At 47.8% G+C, this 18777-nt stretch overlaps 1 gene segment (V, D, J or C); it reads left to right on the forward strand.

The window, feature by feature from the left end:
* Positions 1-18167: 18167 nt before the first annotated feature.
* On the forward strand, positions 18168-18777 carry LOC125753771 (immunoglobulin lambda variable 1-47-like). The segment is given in 2 exon segments: positions 18168-18311; positions 18425-18777. Coding segments are annotated over 2 exon segments (411 nt in total).

The following is an 18777-nucleotide window of genomic DNA, read 5'->3' on the forward strand; positions in this document are numbered from 1 at the left end:
GAAGGAGCAAGACTGTCCCCAGATATCATGGTGGTGCCCAAGAGACTGTGCAGTCATATTTCCTTCGTCGTTCAATGCCCAATTGCGACCTGAAATGCACTTGAGAACACCACCTGCTACCCAGTCTATCTCAGAGAGAAGACGCTGCTCTCACATACAGGACGTGGTAGCCACCATGTGACCCCCTGCCCCAACCATGTGGGATACCAGAACTCCCACCTATTTCTACTCTGCACACATGAGCACCAAGAATTACATAGTCAGCATGATTAAGGTCTTTGTTCAGGTGACCAAATATCAGAGAGGGCAACTGAGGATAGGACGCTTGTGATGGGAAGAATAACTGGGTGGTGTCCAGAGAGGAATGAGGAGGAGCTCCCTCAAATTGGAAGACTAAGGTGAGTGGCAGATGACAAGTTATTCAGTTCACAGGGGCTTCTCTGACCTGACAGGAGCCTGAGCTGTGAAAGGATCAATCTTCTCTCAGGTTCCCTATATCCATCCAGCTTCCTCATGCCCTCAGCCATTCACTCCAGAACATTCTGCAGGTTCCTCAGACAGCTCTCCTGTGGAGGGGCAGGGACTCTGTGCCGGGGAACCTGCAAGAGTCCAGGCAGAGGAAGTCCATTCTTTTTGCCTTAGATGGTCCTCTCTCATCTGCACTTTTTGCTTAACCTTCTTTCCTCTCCTGGGCATCTTCATACTTTTGACCTCCTATCCCTCTGGTATTGACTTGGTTCCCCAAACACTAATCACCTCCATTCTCAGAGGACAGGGTGGAAATCTCACCTTCACCTGGGATTCCATTAAGAACGTGTCTCTCATATATTAACAGGCCCAGAGTGATCCTATTCCTGAACCACAATTTTCTAAGACAGAGTTTCATAATTCTGTCTCCAACTTCTCCTTCTTATACTTGCCTTTGTCTAAGACCAGAAGTAGAGACGGGCAAACATGTGGAGTAGATGTATGGGGATAGGCCACTACCTCATATGAAGAAGATGCATCTTCTCAAATGAACCTTAATTTTGTTGAAGGTCCATATATCTTCCCCAGAATCCTCATTCAGACCCTCCCTCACATGGATAGTTCAGAGGTGGGGCAGACCCACACATCTCAAGGGAGGACTGCTGGTTTTTGACAACCTCCTCCCCTAAGGACTCAGTTGGTCTCTGTCCTCCTCAACATGAATTACCCTTATTTTCACAATCTGACCTTTGTTATTCAAATATCAAATCCCATCTATACCGATGTGTTTTAGATATTTATATACAATTCAGATATTACCACGTATTTGAAAATTATGTACTTTATGAATATCTGGCTCTTAGTCTGGAGACTCAATACTGAAGAATTTCTATAACTTCTTAATTTGAATCTGAAAAGTTTCAGCAGAGGAACATAGGAATCAATGAAATAAGGTATAATTGTCTGGGAAATAATTTATAACCAGAAACTTATAGGTTACTAACTGCACGATTCCAGGCATAAATAGAAAAAAAAGATGCTTCATTGGAGTGAAATATGCTTTTTTTCTCCATCTTCAAATAATCCAACAGTCCTAGGTGTGTGTCAAATATTGAGGGAGTATTCTCTGGATATCATTGTTCTCAGAAAAAGGGAATCATGGTCCAGTGAGGAGATGGGGGAGATGTTAGAGCCTGGAGGTGGGAGTGGGAGCTGGGGAACCAGCAGAGAAAGGCTGCTTGTAAGGAGGAGGGTGTCCTCTCCCAGGAGCCACATTCTGAGGAAGCAAAGAGCTAGAGGCATATCTCTCTTCTCCTCCTGCCAACATCACTGGTCAGAAACAAAGAGAGAAAATCCTTCCTCGCCAGACCTATTATTCCTTCATGTGCATCAATCAGAGAATTCTTCACTTTGGTTATTAATTGGTTTAAATATTTGGCTGTTCCCAAATCCGGGGCATATATATTGAGGATTGTTAAGTCCTCTTGTTGGATAGATCCTTTAAGTATGAGATAGTGTCCCTCTTCATCACTCACTACAGTCTTCGGGGTAAATTTTAGTTTAACTGATATAAGGATGGCTACCCCTGCTTTCTTTTGAGGACCACTTGAATGGTAAATGGTTCTCCAACCTTTTATTTTCAGGCTGTAGGTGTCCTTCTGTCTGAAATGAGTCTCTTGTAGACAGCAAATAGATGGGTCCTGCTTTTTTATCCAGTCTGAAACCCTGTGCCTTTTGATGGGGTCATAAAGCCCGTTCACTTTCAGAGTTACTATTGACAGATATGAGTTTAGTGTCTTCATATCTATTCAGTCCTTGTTTTTGTGGGTTGTTCCACTGAACTTCTTCTTAAAGGGGAATTTTAAGAGTCCCCCTTAAAATTTCTTGTAGAACTGGTTTGGTGGTCACATATTCTTTCAGTTCCTGCCTGTCTTGGAAGCTCTTTATCTCTCCTTCCATTTTGAATAAGAGCCTTGCTGGATAAAGTATTCTTGGTTGCATGTTCTTCTCATTTAGGACCTTGAATATATCCTACCAGTCCTTTCTGGCCTGCCAGGTCTCTGTGGAGAGGTCTGCTGTTACCCTAATATTCCTCCCCATGAAAGTCAGGGATTTCTTGTCTCTTGCTGCTTTAAGGATCTTCTCTTGATCTTTGCAATTTGCAAGCGTCACTATTAGATGTCGAGGTGTTGAATGGTTTTTATTGATTTTAGGGGGGGGATCTCTCTATTTCCTGGATCTGAATGCCTGTTTCCCTTCCCAGATTAGGAAAGTTTTCAGCTAGGATTTATTCAAATACATATTCTTGCCCTCTGCCCCTTTTGGCACCCTCGGGAACCCCAATTAAATGTAGGTTTTTCTTCCTCAGGCTGTCATTTATTTCCCTTAATCTAACCTCATGGTATTTTAATTGTTTGTCTCTTTTTTCCTCAGTTTCCCTCTTTGCCATCAACTTGTCTTCTATGTCACTCACTCTTTCTTCCACCTCGTTAACCCTCGTCGTTAGGACTTCTAGTTTGGATTGTGTCTCATTCAATTGTTTTTAATTTCTGCCTGATTGGATCTAAATTCTGCAGTCATGAAGTCTCTTGAGTCCTTTATGCTCTTTTCTAGAGCCACCAGTAGCTGTATGATAGTGTTTCTGAGTTGGCTTTCTGACATTGAATTGTAATCCAGATTTTGTAACTCTGTGGGAGAGAGGACTGTTTCTGATTCTTTCTTTTGAGGTGAGGTTTTCCTTCTAGTCATTTTGCTCAGTGCAGAATGGTCAAAAACAAGTTGTATTGGGAAAAGGAGAAAAAGAGAAAGAAGGAAAGAAAAGAGAAAAAGAAAAAAGAAAAAAGGAAGAGAAAAAGAAAAAAAGAGAAGAAAAAGAGATAGAGAAAGAAAAAGAATGAAAGGGAAAAAAGGGTGGGGGAAGCAAACAGAAATCAAAAAGAAAAAAAAAACCACGGTGGAGTATCTTCTAATTCTGTATACTTTAAGTCCCTTGACTTCCCCTGGAACTTGTCCCTCTAGCTGGTCTTCTTGGGGAGGGGTCTGTTGTGCTGATATTCAGGTCTTAGAACTTGGGGGAGCTGCTCTGCCCCCTGCCTGGTGCAGGGCTCAGCGAGGGTTGTTTACCCCCTGAGGTCCCAGGAGGAACAACCATGGTGGTGGCAGCAGCTCTGGAAACCTGGATTCAGCCCCCACAGGAACTCTGATGCACTTGGCCTGCAGGGCCTGGAGGCTCCGGGGGGCGGGGCCGCCGCTCTGCTCAGCTTGGGGCAGGAGCGTCCTTGCTGTCCTGGGCCCTCCCGGCCTCTGCCTGTCCCGGGGGGAGGCTGGATCCCGGGCTGTATCCCTGGCGCCCTGGGCTCCCAAGCCTGCGCTTTGGATTCGTGCTCCTGGCCGCGCAGCCCCCTCCGAGGAGCCGCTGCCCGAGCCCATCCAAACTGCAACCAGAGCCGCGCAACTGCCTCCACACGGAGCCTCTTCCTCCACCCGAGCCCCTCCAAGCTGCTCCTGGCCACACAGCCTCCTCCACCAGAGCCACCGTCCAAGTCCCTCTGAGCTGCTCCGGTCCACTGTGCATGCTGCAGCCCCTAGGGAGCTTGGCCACCGGGTATGGTGCACTCTCCTGCACGTGCAGGTGTCTGTTAGTGTCCCAGGGAGCCCGAGGGCATCCCTGCCCTTCTGGGGCCCTGCTATAACCCCCTTCAAGTGCCTTTCCGCCCGGGAAGATTGGTGCAGCTCCTGCTTGTCCTGGACGGGGCTCTCCTGTCCTGGGGACACTCGCCCGGGCCTTAGCCCGGCTCCTCGTGGGGCCCCTCCCCCTTGGATGCCTTTTGTTTCTTTATTTCTTTTTTCCCTGTCTTCCTACCTTGATATAATCACGAACTCTTCTCACTGTAGTGTTCCAGCTGGTCTCTCTTTAAATCTCAGGCCATATTCATAGATTTTCAGGATTATTTGAAGGTTTTCTAGGTAATTTGGTGGAGACAGTTGATTTGAGGACCCTAATCTTCAGCCATCTTGCCCCTCTTCCTGTATGGATGGACCCTACACCCAGCAGAAGAAGAGACTTAATTAAAATTTGAGAGAACTCAACGAAATCGAGACCAGAAGAACTGTGGAACAGATCAACAGAACCAGGAGTTGGTTCTTTGAAAGAATTAATAAGATAGATAAACCATTAGCCAACCTTTTTAAAAAGAAGAGAGGGAAGACTCAAATTAATAAAATCATGAATGAGAAAGGAGAGATCAATACCAACACCAAGGAAATACAAACGATTTAAAAAAACATATTATGAACAGCTATACGCCAATAAAAGGCAATCTAGAAGAAATGGAAGTATTCCTGGAAAGCCACAAACTACCAAAACTGGAACAGGAAGAAATAGAAAACCTGAACAGGCCAATAATCAGGGAGGAAATTGAAGCAGTCCTCAAAAACCTCCCAAGACACAAGAGTCCAGGGCCAGATGGCTGCCCAGGGGAATTCTATCAAACGTTTAAAGAAGAAATCATACCTATTCTACTAAAGCTGTTTGGAAAGATAGAAAGAGATGGAGTACTTCCAAATTCATTCTATGAGGCCAGCATCACCTTAATTCCAAAACCAGACAAAGACCCCACCAAAAGGGAGAATTACAGACCAATATCCCTGATGAACATGGATGCAATAATTCTCAACAAGATACTAGCCAATAGGATCCAACAGCACATTAAGAAAATTATTCACCACGACCAAGTAAGATTTATCCCCGGGACACAAGGCTGGTTCAACACTCGTAAAGCAATCAATGTGATTCATCATATCAGCAAGAGAAAAACCAAGAACCATATGATCCTCTCATTAGATGCAGAGAAAGCATTTGACAAAATACAGCATCCATTTCTGATCAAAACTCTTCAGAGTGTAGAGATAGAGGGAACATTCCTCAACATCTTAAAAGCCATCTACGAAAAGCCCACAGCAAATATCATTCTCAATGGGGAAGCACTGGGAGCCTTTCCCCTAAGATCAGGAACAAGACAAGGATGTCCACTCTCACCACTGCTATTCAACATAGTACTGGAAGTCCTAGCCTCAGCAATCAGACAACAAAAAGACATTAAAGGCATTCAAATTGGCAAAGAAGAAGTCAAACTCTCTCTTTTCGCCGATGACATGATACTCTACATAGAAAACCCAAAAGTCTCCACCCCAAGATTGCTAGAACTCATACAGCAATTTGGTTGCATTTACTTTTAAAGAGTTCAGGGAATAGAGCAGTTTGAGTCCACTTCCAAAGGTTTAGGGAAAAATCAACATGCTATTTGCAAATATCTTCTCCCATTCTGTAGGTTGTCTTGTAGTTTTGTTGACTGTATCCTTTGCTGTGCAAAAGCTTCTTATCTTGATGAAGTCCCAATAGTTCATTTTTGCTTTTGTTTCTTTTGCCTTCGTGGATGTATCTTGCAAGAAGTTACTGTGGCCGAGTTCAAAAAGATTGTTGCCTGTGTTCTCCTCTAGGATTTTGATGGATTCTTGTCTCACATTTAGATCTTTCATCCATTTTGAGTTTATCTTTGTGTATGGTTTAAGAGAATGGTCTTGTTTCATTCTTCTCTGCACGAGGCTGTCCAATTTTCACAGCAGCCATTAGAAATGACAAATACACACCGTTTGCTTCAATGTGGATGGAACTCGAGGGTATTATGCTGAGTGAAATAAGTCAGTCGGAGAAGGACAGACATTATATGGTCTCATTCATTTTGGGAATATAAATAATAGTGAAAGGGAATAGAAGGGAAGGGAGGAGAAATGGGTAGGAAATATCAGAAAGGGAGACAGAACATGAAGACTCCTAACTCTGGGAAACAAACTAGGGGTGGTGGAAGGGAGTTGGGCGGGGGTTGGGGGTGACTGGGTGGCGGACACTGAAGGGTGCACTTGATGGGATGAGCACTGGATGCTATTTTGTATGTTGGCAAATGGAACTCCAATAAAAAGTAAATTTATTATTTAAAAAATATCAACTTGTTAGTTTTCAGACTTGTAGCCAGAGATTTTAGGAAGCTAGAGAAAATCGGGGTCAAGTTCAGGTTATAATGATCAGGAATTGCATCATGTATTTACTCAGATGTGTCATGGAAATATATTTCTTCTCAATAACCACCCATATTTCTACTAAATATAGCTGAATTAATATAAATTAGTTCAGGGATCCCTGGGTGGCGCAGCGGTTTGGCGCCTGCCTTTGGCCCAGAGCGTGATCCTGGATACCCGGGATCGAATCCCACATCGGGGCTCCCGGTGCATGGAGCCTGCTTCTCCCTCTGCCTATGTCTCTGCCTCTCTCTCTCTCTGTGACTATCATAAATAAAAAAAAAATAAAAAAATATACAAATTAGTTCACTGAATTTGAAGAGTTTCAAAAATAACCTATCTGATTATACACATATTTGCAGCAAGTTTTGCACTTGAACATATAGGCTCTTGTTAAAACCTGCCTTGCTGCAACTCTTCTGAAAAGCCTCTGGTTAAATGTTTAACAGCTCCCCCAGTATAGAATCCAAGCCAAAACTTGTGCCAAATACTTGTCATCAGACTTAACCTGCAACACGTATACACTTGGGTACATACCCAGGTGTCTGTTCTTGAAGTACCAAAATATCCCAGGATTCCTGTGCCTGCCAGAACATGACCTTCCTGTCATGGTCATGACAGGACCTGCTAAATGGTTCGAAACTCTGTAAGAAGGTGGCAGGCTGATATCTCCAAGAGGCTTTATTGGATCCATAAATTCAATGTTAGTTCCCTAAATCTGACTGGTCATATATGATCATGTGTGTAAAGATATATGACATTCTACCCCTTGTTCATTTCCCAGAGTTAGGAGTCTCTCAAGTTTTGTCACCCTCTCTAATTTTTCCCACCTATTTTCTATCCTTTTCCCCTAAGGGTTAGTTGAAAGGGAGATGGGTGGGGGGTGATGGGGTGACTAGGTGATGGTCACTAAGGGAGGCACTTGACGGGATGAGCACTGGGTGTTATTCTATATGTTGACAAATTGAACACCAATAAAAAATAAATTTATAAAAAAAATGTACTATGTGTAGAAACACCAGCTCAGTCCTGACCCATATAGAGCTGAGAGAGCACCATGGTTGGAGTCACCTGAGAACTCTGAGTAGAGCCTAAAGTCTACACTGAGGTGATGGGAAGACGCCTAAGGGGACAGCTGGCAAGTCCTTAATGGAAAAAATATTGGACAGAGAAGAGGAAAGATAGAAATTTTCTCTTATGGTTTTTAGTCACCAATCAGTTGAGGGTATATCTGGTACCATGCACCAGAGGGCACTTGGTTCCATTTCCTAGGAATCAGATTTGATCAGAGCTGGGACCTGCCACCTGGCACTGCCTATGCCCTCTGCTCACAGTGAGGAAATCCTCACACCCTGGGGCCGCAAACAACCTCTCCCATGTCCACCCCCCTCATATCCTCTGGCAGAGGCACCTGACCCAAGGTCAGGGAGGGGTCAAAGGGCTGGTGTCTCATTTGCATGGATGGTCCCTCCCTTTCTCAGAGGATGAAGAGGGGAAGGGAGAGATGAGGGGAGGCTCTGTTCAACTGTGGGACCACAGAGGGCAGGATCAGTGATGACCTCCACCATGGCCTGGTCCCCTCTCCTTCTCAGCCTCCTCACTCACTGCACAGGTTACTGGATGTGGGAACAGGGGACTAGGGCCTGGGAGGACACATGGGATCCTGCATTCTTCTTTTGTCTTCAGGCCTCAGCATCACCCTCTCTGTATCTTTCCCCCTTGCAGGGTCCTGGGCCCAGTCCATCCTGACTCAGCAGCCCTCAGTCTCTGGGTCACTGGGCCAGAAGGTCACCATCTCTTGCACTGGATTCCCTAGCAACAATGATTATGATGCAATGAAAATTCATACTTAAGTGGGCTGGTACCAACAGTCCCCAGGAAAGTCACCCAGTCTCCTCATTTATGATGAAACCAGAAACTCTGGGGTCCCTGATCAATTCTCTGGCTCCAGATCTGATAGCTCAGCCTCCCTGCCCATCTCTGGACTCCAGGCTGAGGACAAGACTGAGTATTACTGCTCAGCATGGGATGATAGTCTTGATGCTCACACAGTGCTCTGGGTCCATGAGGAAGTGAGACACAAACCTGCTGTCCCCACAGCAAAGGGGTTTCCTCTGCAGCCCTTTTTCCTTGGCTGTCAGCTGGTTCCTTTATTTCCTTGGTGTAATCTGGAGTCTGAGATACACTCCAAGAAAGTTTATCTACAAAATATATCCCCATTCTCTTAAACTGAGTTCCCAAAATCCATCTTTGGCATGAACACGTGATAGGATTTTCTCAGATTCAACAGACATTCCTGGCTGCCAGGGACAGGCTGCCCTGGGCAATGAGTTCATGCAGGTCAAGGCTGATACAGACATGCAGAATCCAGGTTTGTCTGAGACACAGCTCATCAGAGGTGTGCAGTGTGTGTCCTGGTACCAACGGCTCCCATGAATGGGCCCTAAATCCTTGTCTAGAAATAACATTTAGATCACTTGGTGGCCCGGATCCATTCTCTGGCTCCGTGTCTGGCAACTCTAGCTTCATGAACATCACTAGGCTATGGTCTGAAGATGGAGCTGCTCCTCACAGCCCCTCCTGGGACAAAATTCTTGGGGCTCACACTGAGCCCCAGACCTGTGAAAAAGGGGAGCAAACCCCTTTCTCATCTGCTGGGAGCAGGAACCCAACATCTGTTCAGGCTCAGCCTGTGGCTTCTGCTTCTCCTGCTCCTGCTGCTGCCACCTTGGGACTAGGTCCATCCTGGGCACTGCCCTGGAGGGGGTGCTTCCACCTTCCCTTCTATCCTCAAGTCACTCACAACAACCCTTTCTAGACCAAGATTCCAAAAAGACATAGAAAGGAAGTTCTCCTCTCTTCCCTTCTATTCCCTTTCACTATTATTTATATTCCCAAAATGAATGAGATCCACACCTGCCAGTCCCAGTCACGAACTTCAGCCCCTGCCTGAGTCTGGGCCCAGGGCACACGTTCTGTCAGCCTCAGGCCCCCAGAGCTCAGGGGGGTCTCCCAGCCTCCTTCCCATGACAGACACCATAAGAAGTTTGGGGTGGACAGCAGTGACCAGAATGAAGTGCTCCTCCCCTGGGGGCTGAAGGGATGAGAGAGAGCCCCCAGCTCCTGCCTTCCTGTGGCTGGGGTCCTGAGGGTGTGCAGGTGGATGAAAAGGTTTGGGTTCGTCTCCATCTCCACTTCTTCATGAAATTCACTGTCCAGGGCACTGCAGCCTGACCTTGGACATTCAGCTCATGCTCCTCCCTGACTCTGCCTCCCCCTGGGGTGTGAAGGTCTGCAAGCATCCCCCCCAACACATGCTCACTGTCCTCAGCACCTTCTGTAATATTTCAAAGGGACACATGAAGAGGGGCAGGTCTCACTTCATCCAATACCCATCTCACCCCTGAGGACCTTCAGCAAAGGGGAGGACTCATTTCCCCACATGCTGCCAGGACGCTGCAGGGACGGCCCCAGGGAGCCAGCCTGGACTGAGGGACACTGCTTCCAGGACTCTTCTTTCCCCTCCTATACCAGGGAGGTGGCCCATGGTTCTCCCCCTGGCTCCTGTCCCCCTAGACTGCCACACCAACTTCGGGGTGTGCTTACCAGGCCTGGACACCAACCTCGGGTCATGGGCATTGGTCCTGCCGCTCAGGGTCATGGTCCACCAATGCTGAGCTAGAAAATCAGTGTTTGTGCTCCTTCCCCAGATCCTCTACTCCTTCATGAACAGCAAAACCTCCCCCTACCTGAGGTTCTCCTGCAGTGACAGCAGCACACTCTGACGGGGCCCATTAAACCACATTCCCACATTCCTTTTCCCCCTTCTCTCCTCACCTTCCTCCTCCTGCACAGGCCTGATCAGCTCCTGGGAACACAGCCACTTCCATCCTTGCCTGCTCTGTTCCTGCTGCAGTTGCTCTGCCCCGACCACATGGTTTATTCAGAGCTGCCCTGTACTGTCCCCCTCCTATCCTCGGGCCACATTATCACCAGGTGGTATTTCTTCTGTGAAATCACTGCCTGCCAGCTTGGTTGGAGCATCTTCATGCTGTGTTTTGGTTTTTTTCTTCTATGACTCGATGTGCAGGACATGGTCACTCCTCTCTTGAGATACACTGAAAGCCCTCGTTGGAGGAGCCCCATAAATGTCCCAGGGGGTGGGATAGGCTGTCTTTTGCATAATTTATGTTTTGTAGACATTCCCCCTCTCACAGGAGTGCTTATTTCTGGATGACTTCCCTTCATGTGGGACGCTCTCAAATCAGACACTGTATCCACTGTTCTTTACATCAGACCCCGCAGGGTGCTTCACACAGTCCTTCAGGTCACTGCTGAGTGCTGGTGTCACAGCTCTGGTTATAAACCTAGGACACTGAGGACCCTGAGAGGGACATGTAACCAGCAGGGGGCACTGTGCATCCTCCTGGGCCTGCAAGGGGACCCTCCCAGCTGGGGGAGCCCCCCTGGCCTGAGGGCTGGGCAGAGGCTGAGCTGCCCCTTGTGCCCCCTTGTGAGACCCAGGAGCCTGGTGCCCTCAGGGCCTGGCAGAGGCTCATGCACAGTGTCTTATGTGGGTTTTCACTTCTCCCTCCACTGCCCTCCTGAGTCTCACTCAGAGCAGGTCATGTCATCAGACTCCTCTGTGCCCTGGTCTCCTGAATCACTGATCAGATGGAGTCTGAGAGAGTCTGTAAAGGGTGATAATTTTCATAAAGAGCACACTTATTTACCTGGAGACAGTGGAGAGTATATGACAAGCCTGGGAAAGAAGGGCTCGACTCTGGGGACCAGGGGCTCGTGGGTGAAGTAGTCCTGTGGATATGACTTCCTACAGCTGACACCACTCAGGACCATGGGCAACCTCATTTAGGCCTGTTCCTCATCCTCAGCAACTGCCAGCAGCCTCCTCTCCTCTGGTACAAACTGATGCTTTGCAACAGTTGGGTGGAGGGAGATGTATTGGATGTCCAGGAAGGAGAAATCACAATAATTGCTGGAAATCCCTTTGCCAATGAAGCTGTCACGAATACTCAAAACTAGGATTTTGCTACTTCAGAGGGAAGAACAGTGAAATGGGTATTACCATAGTAGGAGCTTTCTGGGAGAAGACCTGAGTTGAGAGCTAGCACAGCCTTGACTGAACTTCCTGTCTACAGCCTGATTTTCTGCCATGGGGTTGGTCAACCTGTTCTCCTTGACCATCACTGGGTTCCAGGATGAAGACAAATTATCAGTGTCGCTCAGTTGGCTTGAACCACCATGCCCCCGAGAGCCAGTGCTACATGGGTAAAAGAGATAAATATCTCCCTTCCACTCTTGTCTGACTCCATCCTCCCCTGTCCCCACCCAAGTCCCACACCATCTCAAGTTCTACCTTCCTCCAACACTGCTACTGGAAGTCAAATACAGGCTTTATGACAATCACCCCCTTTCTTGCTTATCTCGATACAAACCTGATTGGTCTAATTTCCGGAGCAAATAGCTGCTCAATCATGGTGGTGTCGGTGAGGAGGGGATGCCAAGAAGAACAGAAGTCTAGCCTGTGTCACCTGCAATCCAGTTAGATTCCTGCCACCACCCCCCTTGGATCAACCCTCCTGTGACCCAGGATTTGCCGGTCATTCCCTGAGCTCCAGAACCTTTGATGAGATGGGTTGATCCCTTTCTTCTCAACTTATATTCTCCCTTTATCCCATTATTTGGGATGACATTGGATAAGCCTTATTTTTGGTAGTATCTATGGTCTCTGGTCCTATATTCACAAATCATCTTAATATTCTAGGACAATCTCCACAAAGGCCGTCTTTTCTTCAGGGACAGTGCATGGAGCACTTACCAATGCAATGAGTCAGGGCCCAGGATGTTGGAAATAACAGATCACTAATGTTCTTTTCATATCATTCCTCATATGCCGGACAATTTTAAAGTTGACTCAACAGTTATACATATGATGTTGAATAAGAAGAAAATAACGAGTTGCCAAGAATACAACAAATCTAAAATTAAAACATAGAGAGGGATGCAAGATAAACCCTTTCCCCACCCATGTATTATTCTCAAGGCAGTGACAGACAGGAGAGCCCAGGGCCTGTCCCCTGTGGCTGAGGGAACCTATCAGGAGACCTCACACAACTAGAGCAGCAACAAAGAACACAGCAACATACATGTAAGAGGATCTCTGTGATGACTTGGGACCTTAGAGCCCTCAGGACAATTATGTACTTAATGTTGGTTTAGATAATCCTAGATGGATAATCACCCAGGGCAGTTGGCAGAGGCCAGCTCAGGAGCAGGTTGTGCTGAGATATCTGCAGAGGTAACAAGTAAATGTGAGGAATTGGGACCGAAACACCTTGGTTGTGTCCTCACTCCCTTGGGTATGAATAAATGTCTTCTTTGGAAGATGGGTTTGCAATTGAGGAGTGTTGGGCATGAAAGCCCCCCCCATTGGTCTGTGGACTCCATTCCAAAGAGATTTTCCGTTTAATTAATTTCACAGATATTGGCATAGATCAGGATCCCTTCGAGAGTGAGACTCAGCAGTATCATGGGCAGGACTAAAGGATCCTGGTACCTAGAAATGAGATGTAGTGAGGTGGAGACACCAGCTCACACTCGGGGCTTTGGGTCATGGTGAGGTGTGTGCCCTGGACCAGCACGGGGCGCTGTGGGACTGCCCTGTGGTCCCTAAGCAGCTCATTAGTGAGAAGCATTCAAACAGCCTGGGCCTTGAGGCCTGGCACAGTGCTCCCTGATGGGACTCAGCAGTTGTGTCCCCTCTGTCTGGCAGAGACTCCCCAGGGGACTTGTGTGTTGTCTCAGCAGGTGCTTCCTCCCAGAGCTCTCCCCAGGGCTGAAGCCACCTCCATCCTCCTCAGTGTGTGGTGTGAGCCAAGCTCCAGCACCAGGGCCCAGGGAGGGGCTGGACAGTCAGTGGGTGGAGCGTATTTACATGGGCAGCCCCTCCTGTGGCAGAGGGTGGAGGAGAAAAGGAGGCATGTGGCAGCCCAGTCCACTGTGGGGACCTTGGGGCTCTGGCACCATGGTCTGAAAGCCTGTTCTCTTTGTGTTCCTCTCTTACTGCACAGGTAGGGTCAGACCTCGGGGATTATACTGAATCACCTCTGTTTCAGAACCTAGAGAAAATTTACTCTATCTCTATATAAAGGGGATCCCTGGGTGACTCAGCAGTTGAGCGCCTGCCTGCAGCCCAGGGACTGATCCTGGAGTTCTGGGATCAAGTCCCACGTCACGCTCCCTGCATGCAGCCTCCTTCTTCTCCTTCTGCTGTGTCTCTGCCTCTCTCTGTGTGTCTCTCATGAATAAATAAATAAAATCTTAAAGAAAATAAACCTATGTAAAATCCCATGTGTGTCTGTATCTGCAGGTTCCTGGTCCCAGCCAGTGCTGACCCAGCTGCCCTCCTTCTCTGTATCTCTGGGAACAACAGCCAGACTCACCTGCACCCTGAGCAGTGTTGGCAGCTACTAAACATCCTTTTCAAGGAGAAACCAAGGAGCCCCCCACCCCGGTATCTCCTATACTACTATTCAGACTCAGATAAACCCCAGGTCTCTGGGGTCCCCAGCCACTTCTCTGCATCCAAAGACTCCTAGGCCAATGCAGGGCTCCTGCTCGCCTCTGGGCTGCAGCCTGAGGATGAGGCTGACTATCACTGTGCTATAAATCATGACAGTGGAAGTAGTTCCTGATACTCACAGTGTCTCAGATAAGTTTAGAAGTGAAGGATCTTGTCTCTTAGCCTCTGTTCAGTAAAAAATAGTAATATAATTATCTGGAGATACAGAGCAGAGTTTTCTCTTCCCCGTGATGATCTATCCTTCCACAGGAAAGAAAAGCAGTCCTGTAATGCACTTAGAGTGAGTGAGTGAAAATGGGACATCGTAGGAGACAAAGAGATGAGGTAACAGCCCAGGGGCACATCGCCACTCACTGCGGAGAAGATGAATGGGAATACCTACCGTGTCTCCAGCTGAACCTGAGGCCCAGCAAATGTTCATCCCCACATCAGTTTTACCATCTCATTCCATAAAACGGGACCTTTGTAGTGACCCAGTTGTGTCACTACTGATGTATCCACAGCTGGTACATTGACCATAGCCCTGGTCACAGACACAGTCTCCTCTGTGAACCACCTCCACGTGACCTTGGACCAGGTACTGCAGACTTCCTGACAACAGCCCCACCCCGTCCCGCATCTTCTCCCCTCTGCTCCCATCCCTTAGGCTTTGGTCTGTCTCTGGTTTTTCAGTTCTGAACCCTGTCTCCACCTGAGGATTTCAGAAAAAAAAAAACAACAAAAACAAAAACAGAATTATCTTGCTGTAGGTGCCAGTCCCCAGGATCCACCTATGGAGAGCTGAATGACCAGAAATTCAGGCTGCAGGAGAAACCCTCAGGGTCTCCCTCCTGTTTCTGTCACCCGACAAGACCTGCACGTCTGATTTAGGGACGTGCTTACAGATCTGCTCTCATATGAGTCCTCACAACCTGAATCAATCCTGCCCCAGGGAGAAAGTCTTTGAAATACTGACCTTGAAATCTGAGGTTCAGGTCCTGAGATAAAGCGCAATCCCTCAGTGTGTGGAGAAGGCATAGAAGGGACTGAGGGTCACCGGGTCTCGTTTTGGGACACACACACACACACACACACACACACACACACACAGCTCTCTCCTCTCTGAAGGTAAAGTGCTTCACTCTGTAGTTTCTATGTTTCCTGTCCCTTCAGAGGCGAGGCTCAATCTCAGCTCACCCAGCTGTCCTCCAGGTCAAAGTCTCAGAGACAGAATGCCCATTAGAAGAGACCCCCCAGGACGTCGAATGTGACTGCATTCCTGTCACCAGAGTGGCCAGGATGTGCCCTGAGCACCTGCTCCCCTGGAAGGAGGCTGATGCTCAGGATTCCCCAGGGGAAGTCTCTGTCCCCATGGACAGCTCAGCTCCCGACCATCTCTGGGCTCCAGTCACTGCCTGAGGCTGATCAGTACATTGACTCTGGGACCCCAGCCTCAGCGCTGCTCAAACAGAGCTCAAGGCTCCTGGTGACGTGGGACACCCCCTCCCTGTGCTCTCAGGCTGGATGTCACTCCTTCAGTTCACTCCAGGGAAGCCTCGAGCCAGGCTGAAACTCTGCTAAATATTCTGTCTCAAGTAAGAGCCACAGGATCTGTGACCTCAGGGACTGGGTCCCCTCATCTCCACCTTTCTACAACTCAGAGGTAACCTTTGACAGAAAAATCTTGGTTTAGGTGTCTTTTGCCAATAGAACTTCATTCTCCTACTCATGGTTGTCTAAATGAGCAATTGCTCTGTCCTCAACATACTGGGCATATGTGCCTGGACCTCAGCTGTGCCCACCTCAGGTATGAGCGGGACCTTGAATTGCTCATCCTGGAAGCTCGTCTATCTATGGGAATTCCAACACTCAGATGGCTCTGAAATTCATACAACAGGGTCCTCATGGGGCCTCATGGGCACCACTTCAGGCTTTCCTACCTGCATGATCAGACCCATGATACAATCTTAAGGAAAAAAATAAGACAAGGAATTTTATTTTATTCATTTTTGTGGTGTTTTTTTTATTGTTGTTTTTATAATAAATTTATTTTTTATTGGTGTTCAATTTCCCAACATACAGAATAACACCCAGTGTTCATCCTGTCAAGTGCCCCCCTCAGTGCCCATAAACCATTCACCCCTCACCCCCCACCCTCCTCCCTTCCACCACCCCTAGTTCTTTTCCCAGAGTTAGGAGTCTTTATGTTCTGTCTCCTTTTCTGATATTTCCTACCCATTTCTTCTCCCTTCCCTTCTATTCCCTTTCACTATTATTTAATGAATGAGAATGAATGAATGAGAACATATAATGTTTATCCTTCTCCAATTGTCTCATTTCACTCAGCATAATACCCTCCAGTTCCATCCACGTGGAAGCAAAAGGTGGGTATTTGTCATTTCTAATGGCTGAGGAATATTCCATTGTATACATAAACCACATCTTCTTTATCCATTCATCTTTCGAGTTAAAAATAGACCTGCCTCCTGACCCAGCAATTGCACTGTTGGGGATTTACCCCAAAGATACAGATGCAATGAAATGCCAGGACACCAGCACCCCAGTGTTTCTAGCAGCAATGTCCACAATAGCCAAACTGTGGAAGGAGCCTCGGTGTCCATTGAAAGACAAGGAATTTGGGATCCCTGGGTGGCGCAGTGGTTTGGCGCCCGCCTTTGGTCCAGGGCGCGATTCTGGAGACCCAGGATCGAGTCCCACGTCGGGCCCCCGGTGCATGGAGCCTGCTTCTCCCTCTGCCTGTGTCTCTGCCTCTCTCTCTCTCTCTCTGTGACTATCATAAATAAATAAAAAAAATTAAAAGAAAAGACATTCTTTAAAAAAAAAAGAAAGACAAGGAATTTTAGTAAATGTTTTTAAATATCTATTCAAATGAGAGCCGAAGTCATTCCATTTTCCTTGTTCTGTGCTGATGTTTTAGCCAAAACTCCCATGCACAATCTCCCTCCAATAGTCAAAGATCAATATACTAGTGATTCTACCTGCATCTTTACAGTGGCATCATCATTGAGTGTTAATCAGTGTGATTGAGAAGCATTTATAGAAAAAAACATTCATCCAAGTGCACAAATGGCCAAGGAGGTGACCTATACGGAAAGTCCTCTACTGGAATCTTGTCAGAACTTCTGCAGCTGTGACACTGTCCTTCCTATAACTGCCAGCAGGTCTGCCCCTTGTGCTCTGAGGTCAGTGGCACATACAGACTCACATGGCAGGGTTTCTGCAGACTTGTGTCCATGTGCTGGGAGGACAGATCCTAGGAAGGAGTCACTGCCCATAGGATAGGGAGAATTATTATTTTAAATAGTATAAAACAATGAGAGATGACAACGATGTTCAGTGTGTAATCTTTCCAGGAATGCACACAAGGGCTTCTACCCACAACCTGGAGAATCTCACACTCTGGCTCTTCAGGATTTCAGGAAACTCAGAGAAGGGGAAGGGCTGGAAGCAGAGGGATCATATAGGAGGAAGGTCTCAGCATCTCGTGCAGAAGAGGCAACGTGTACATGGGTACCAGTCACTTCTCTGGATGTGACAGTGATGTCAGAAGAGTTGGTATATAGACATATCTCTGTCCTGAATGGCCCATGATCAGCCAAGGGAACTGTGGATGGTTTCACACCGAGCAATTAGAGTGAAGCCTAAAGTCAACACTGTGTGATAGGAGGCCACATGATGGTCACATGTCTTGATCACAAAGGAGGAGGAGAGTGGATAGAGGTCTGCAGGCAGTACCTGTGTCCTCTGGCCATTTATCCCCATGTCATGCATGCTGAAGTGGTTTCTAGATGCCACATGAAGCTGGAGGCTTATTCCTGAGGGATCAGGTTTTCTTAGAGTTAGGAACACCACATGGCATTGCCTGTGCCCTCTGATCAGTGTTCACAGCTGAGACCTCTCCAACCCCTGGTCCCACACAGCCTCTCCCCTGCCCATGCCAGGTCAGCCTCAAGCAGATGGACCTGGCCCAGAGCCAGGGAGGGTCAGAGAGCAGGGGGGTGTCTCATTTGCATGGACCACCCCTTCCTCTTCCAGAGGATGAAGAGTGGAAGGGAGAGATGAGGGGAGGCTCTGCTCAGCTGTGGGGCCACAGAGGCAGGATCAGTGATGACCTCCACCATGGCCTGGTGCCCTCTTCTCCTCACCCTCCTTACTCACTGCACAGGTGACTGGATTTGGGGATAGTGGAAGGGGCCCTGGGCTGCCACATGGGATCCTGCATTCTCCTCTTGTCTCCAGACCCCAGCATGACCCTCTCTGTGTCTCTCTCCCTTGCAGGGTCCTGGGCCCAGTCTGTCCTGACTCAGCCGGCCTCAGTGTCTGGGGTTCTGGGCCAGAGGGTCACCATCTCCTGCACTGGAAGCAGCTCCAACATCGGTGGAAATTATGTGAGCTGGCACCAGCAGGTCCCAGAAACAGGCCCCAGAAACATCATCTATGCTGATAACTACCGAGCCTCGGGGGTTCCTGATCGATTCTCTGGCTCCAAGTCAGGCAGCACAGCCACCCTGACCATCTCTGTGCTCCAGGCTGAGGATGAGGCTGATTATTACTGCTCAGTGGGGGATGATAGTCTCAAAGCACCCACAGTGCCCCAGGCCTGTGGGGAAGTGAGACAAAAACCTATTTAG

The sequence above is a fragment of the Canis lupus genome, chromosome 26 (genome assembly GCF_003254725.2).
Source record: "Canis lupus dingo isolate Sandy chromosome 26, ASM325472v2, whole genome shotgun sequence".
In the NCBI taxonomy this organism is placed as follows: domain Eukaryota; kingdom Metazoa; phylum Chordata; class Mammalia; order Carnivora; family Canidae; genus Canis; species Canis lupus.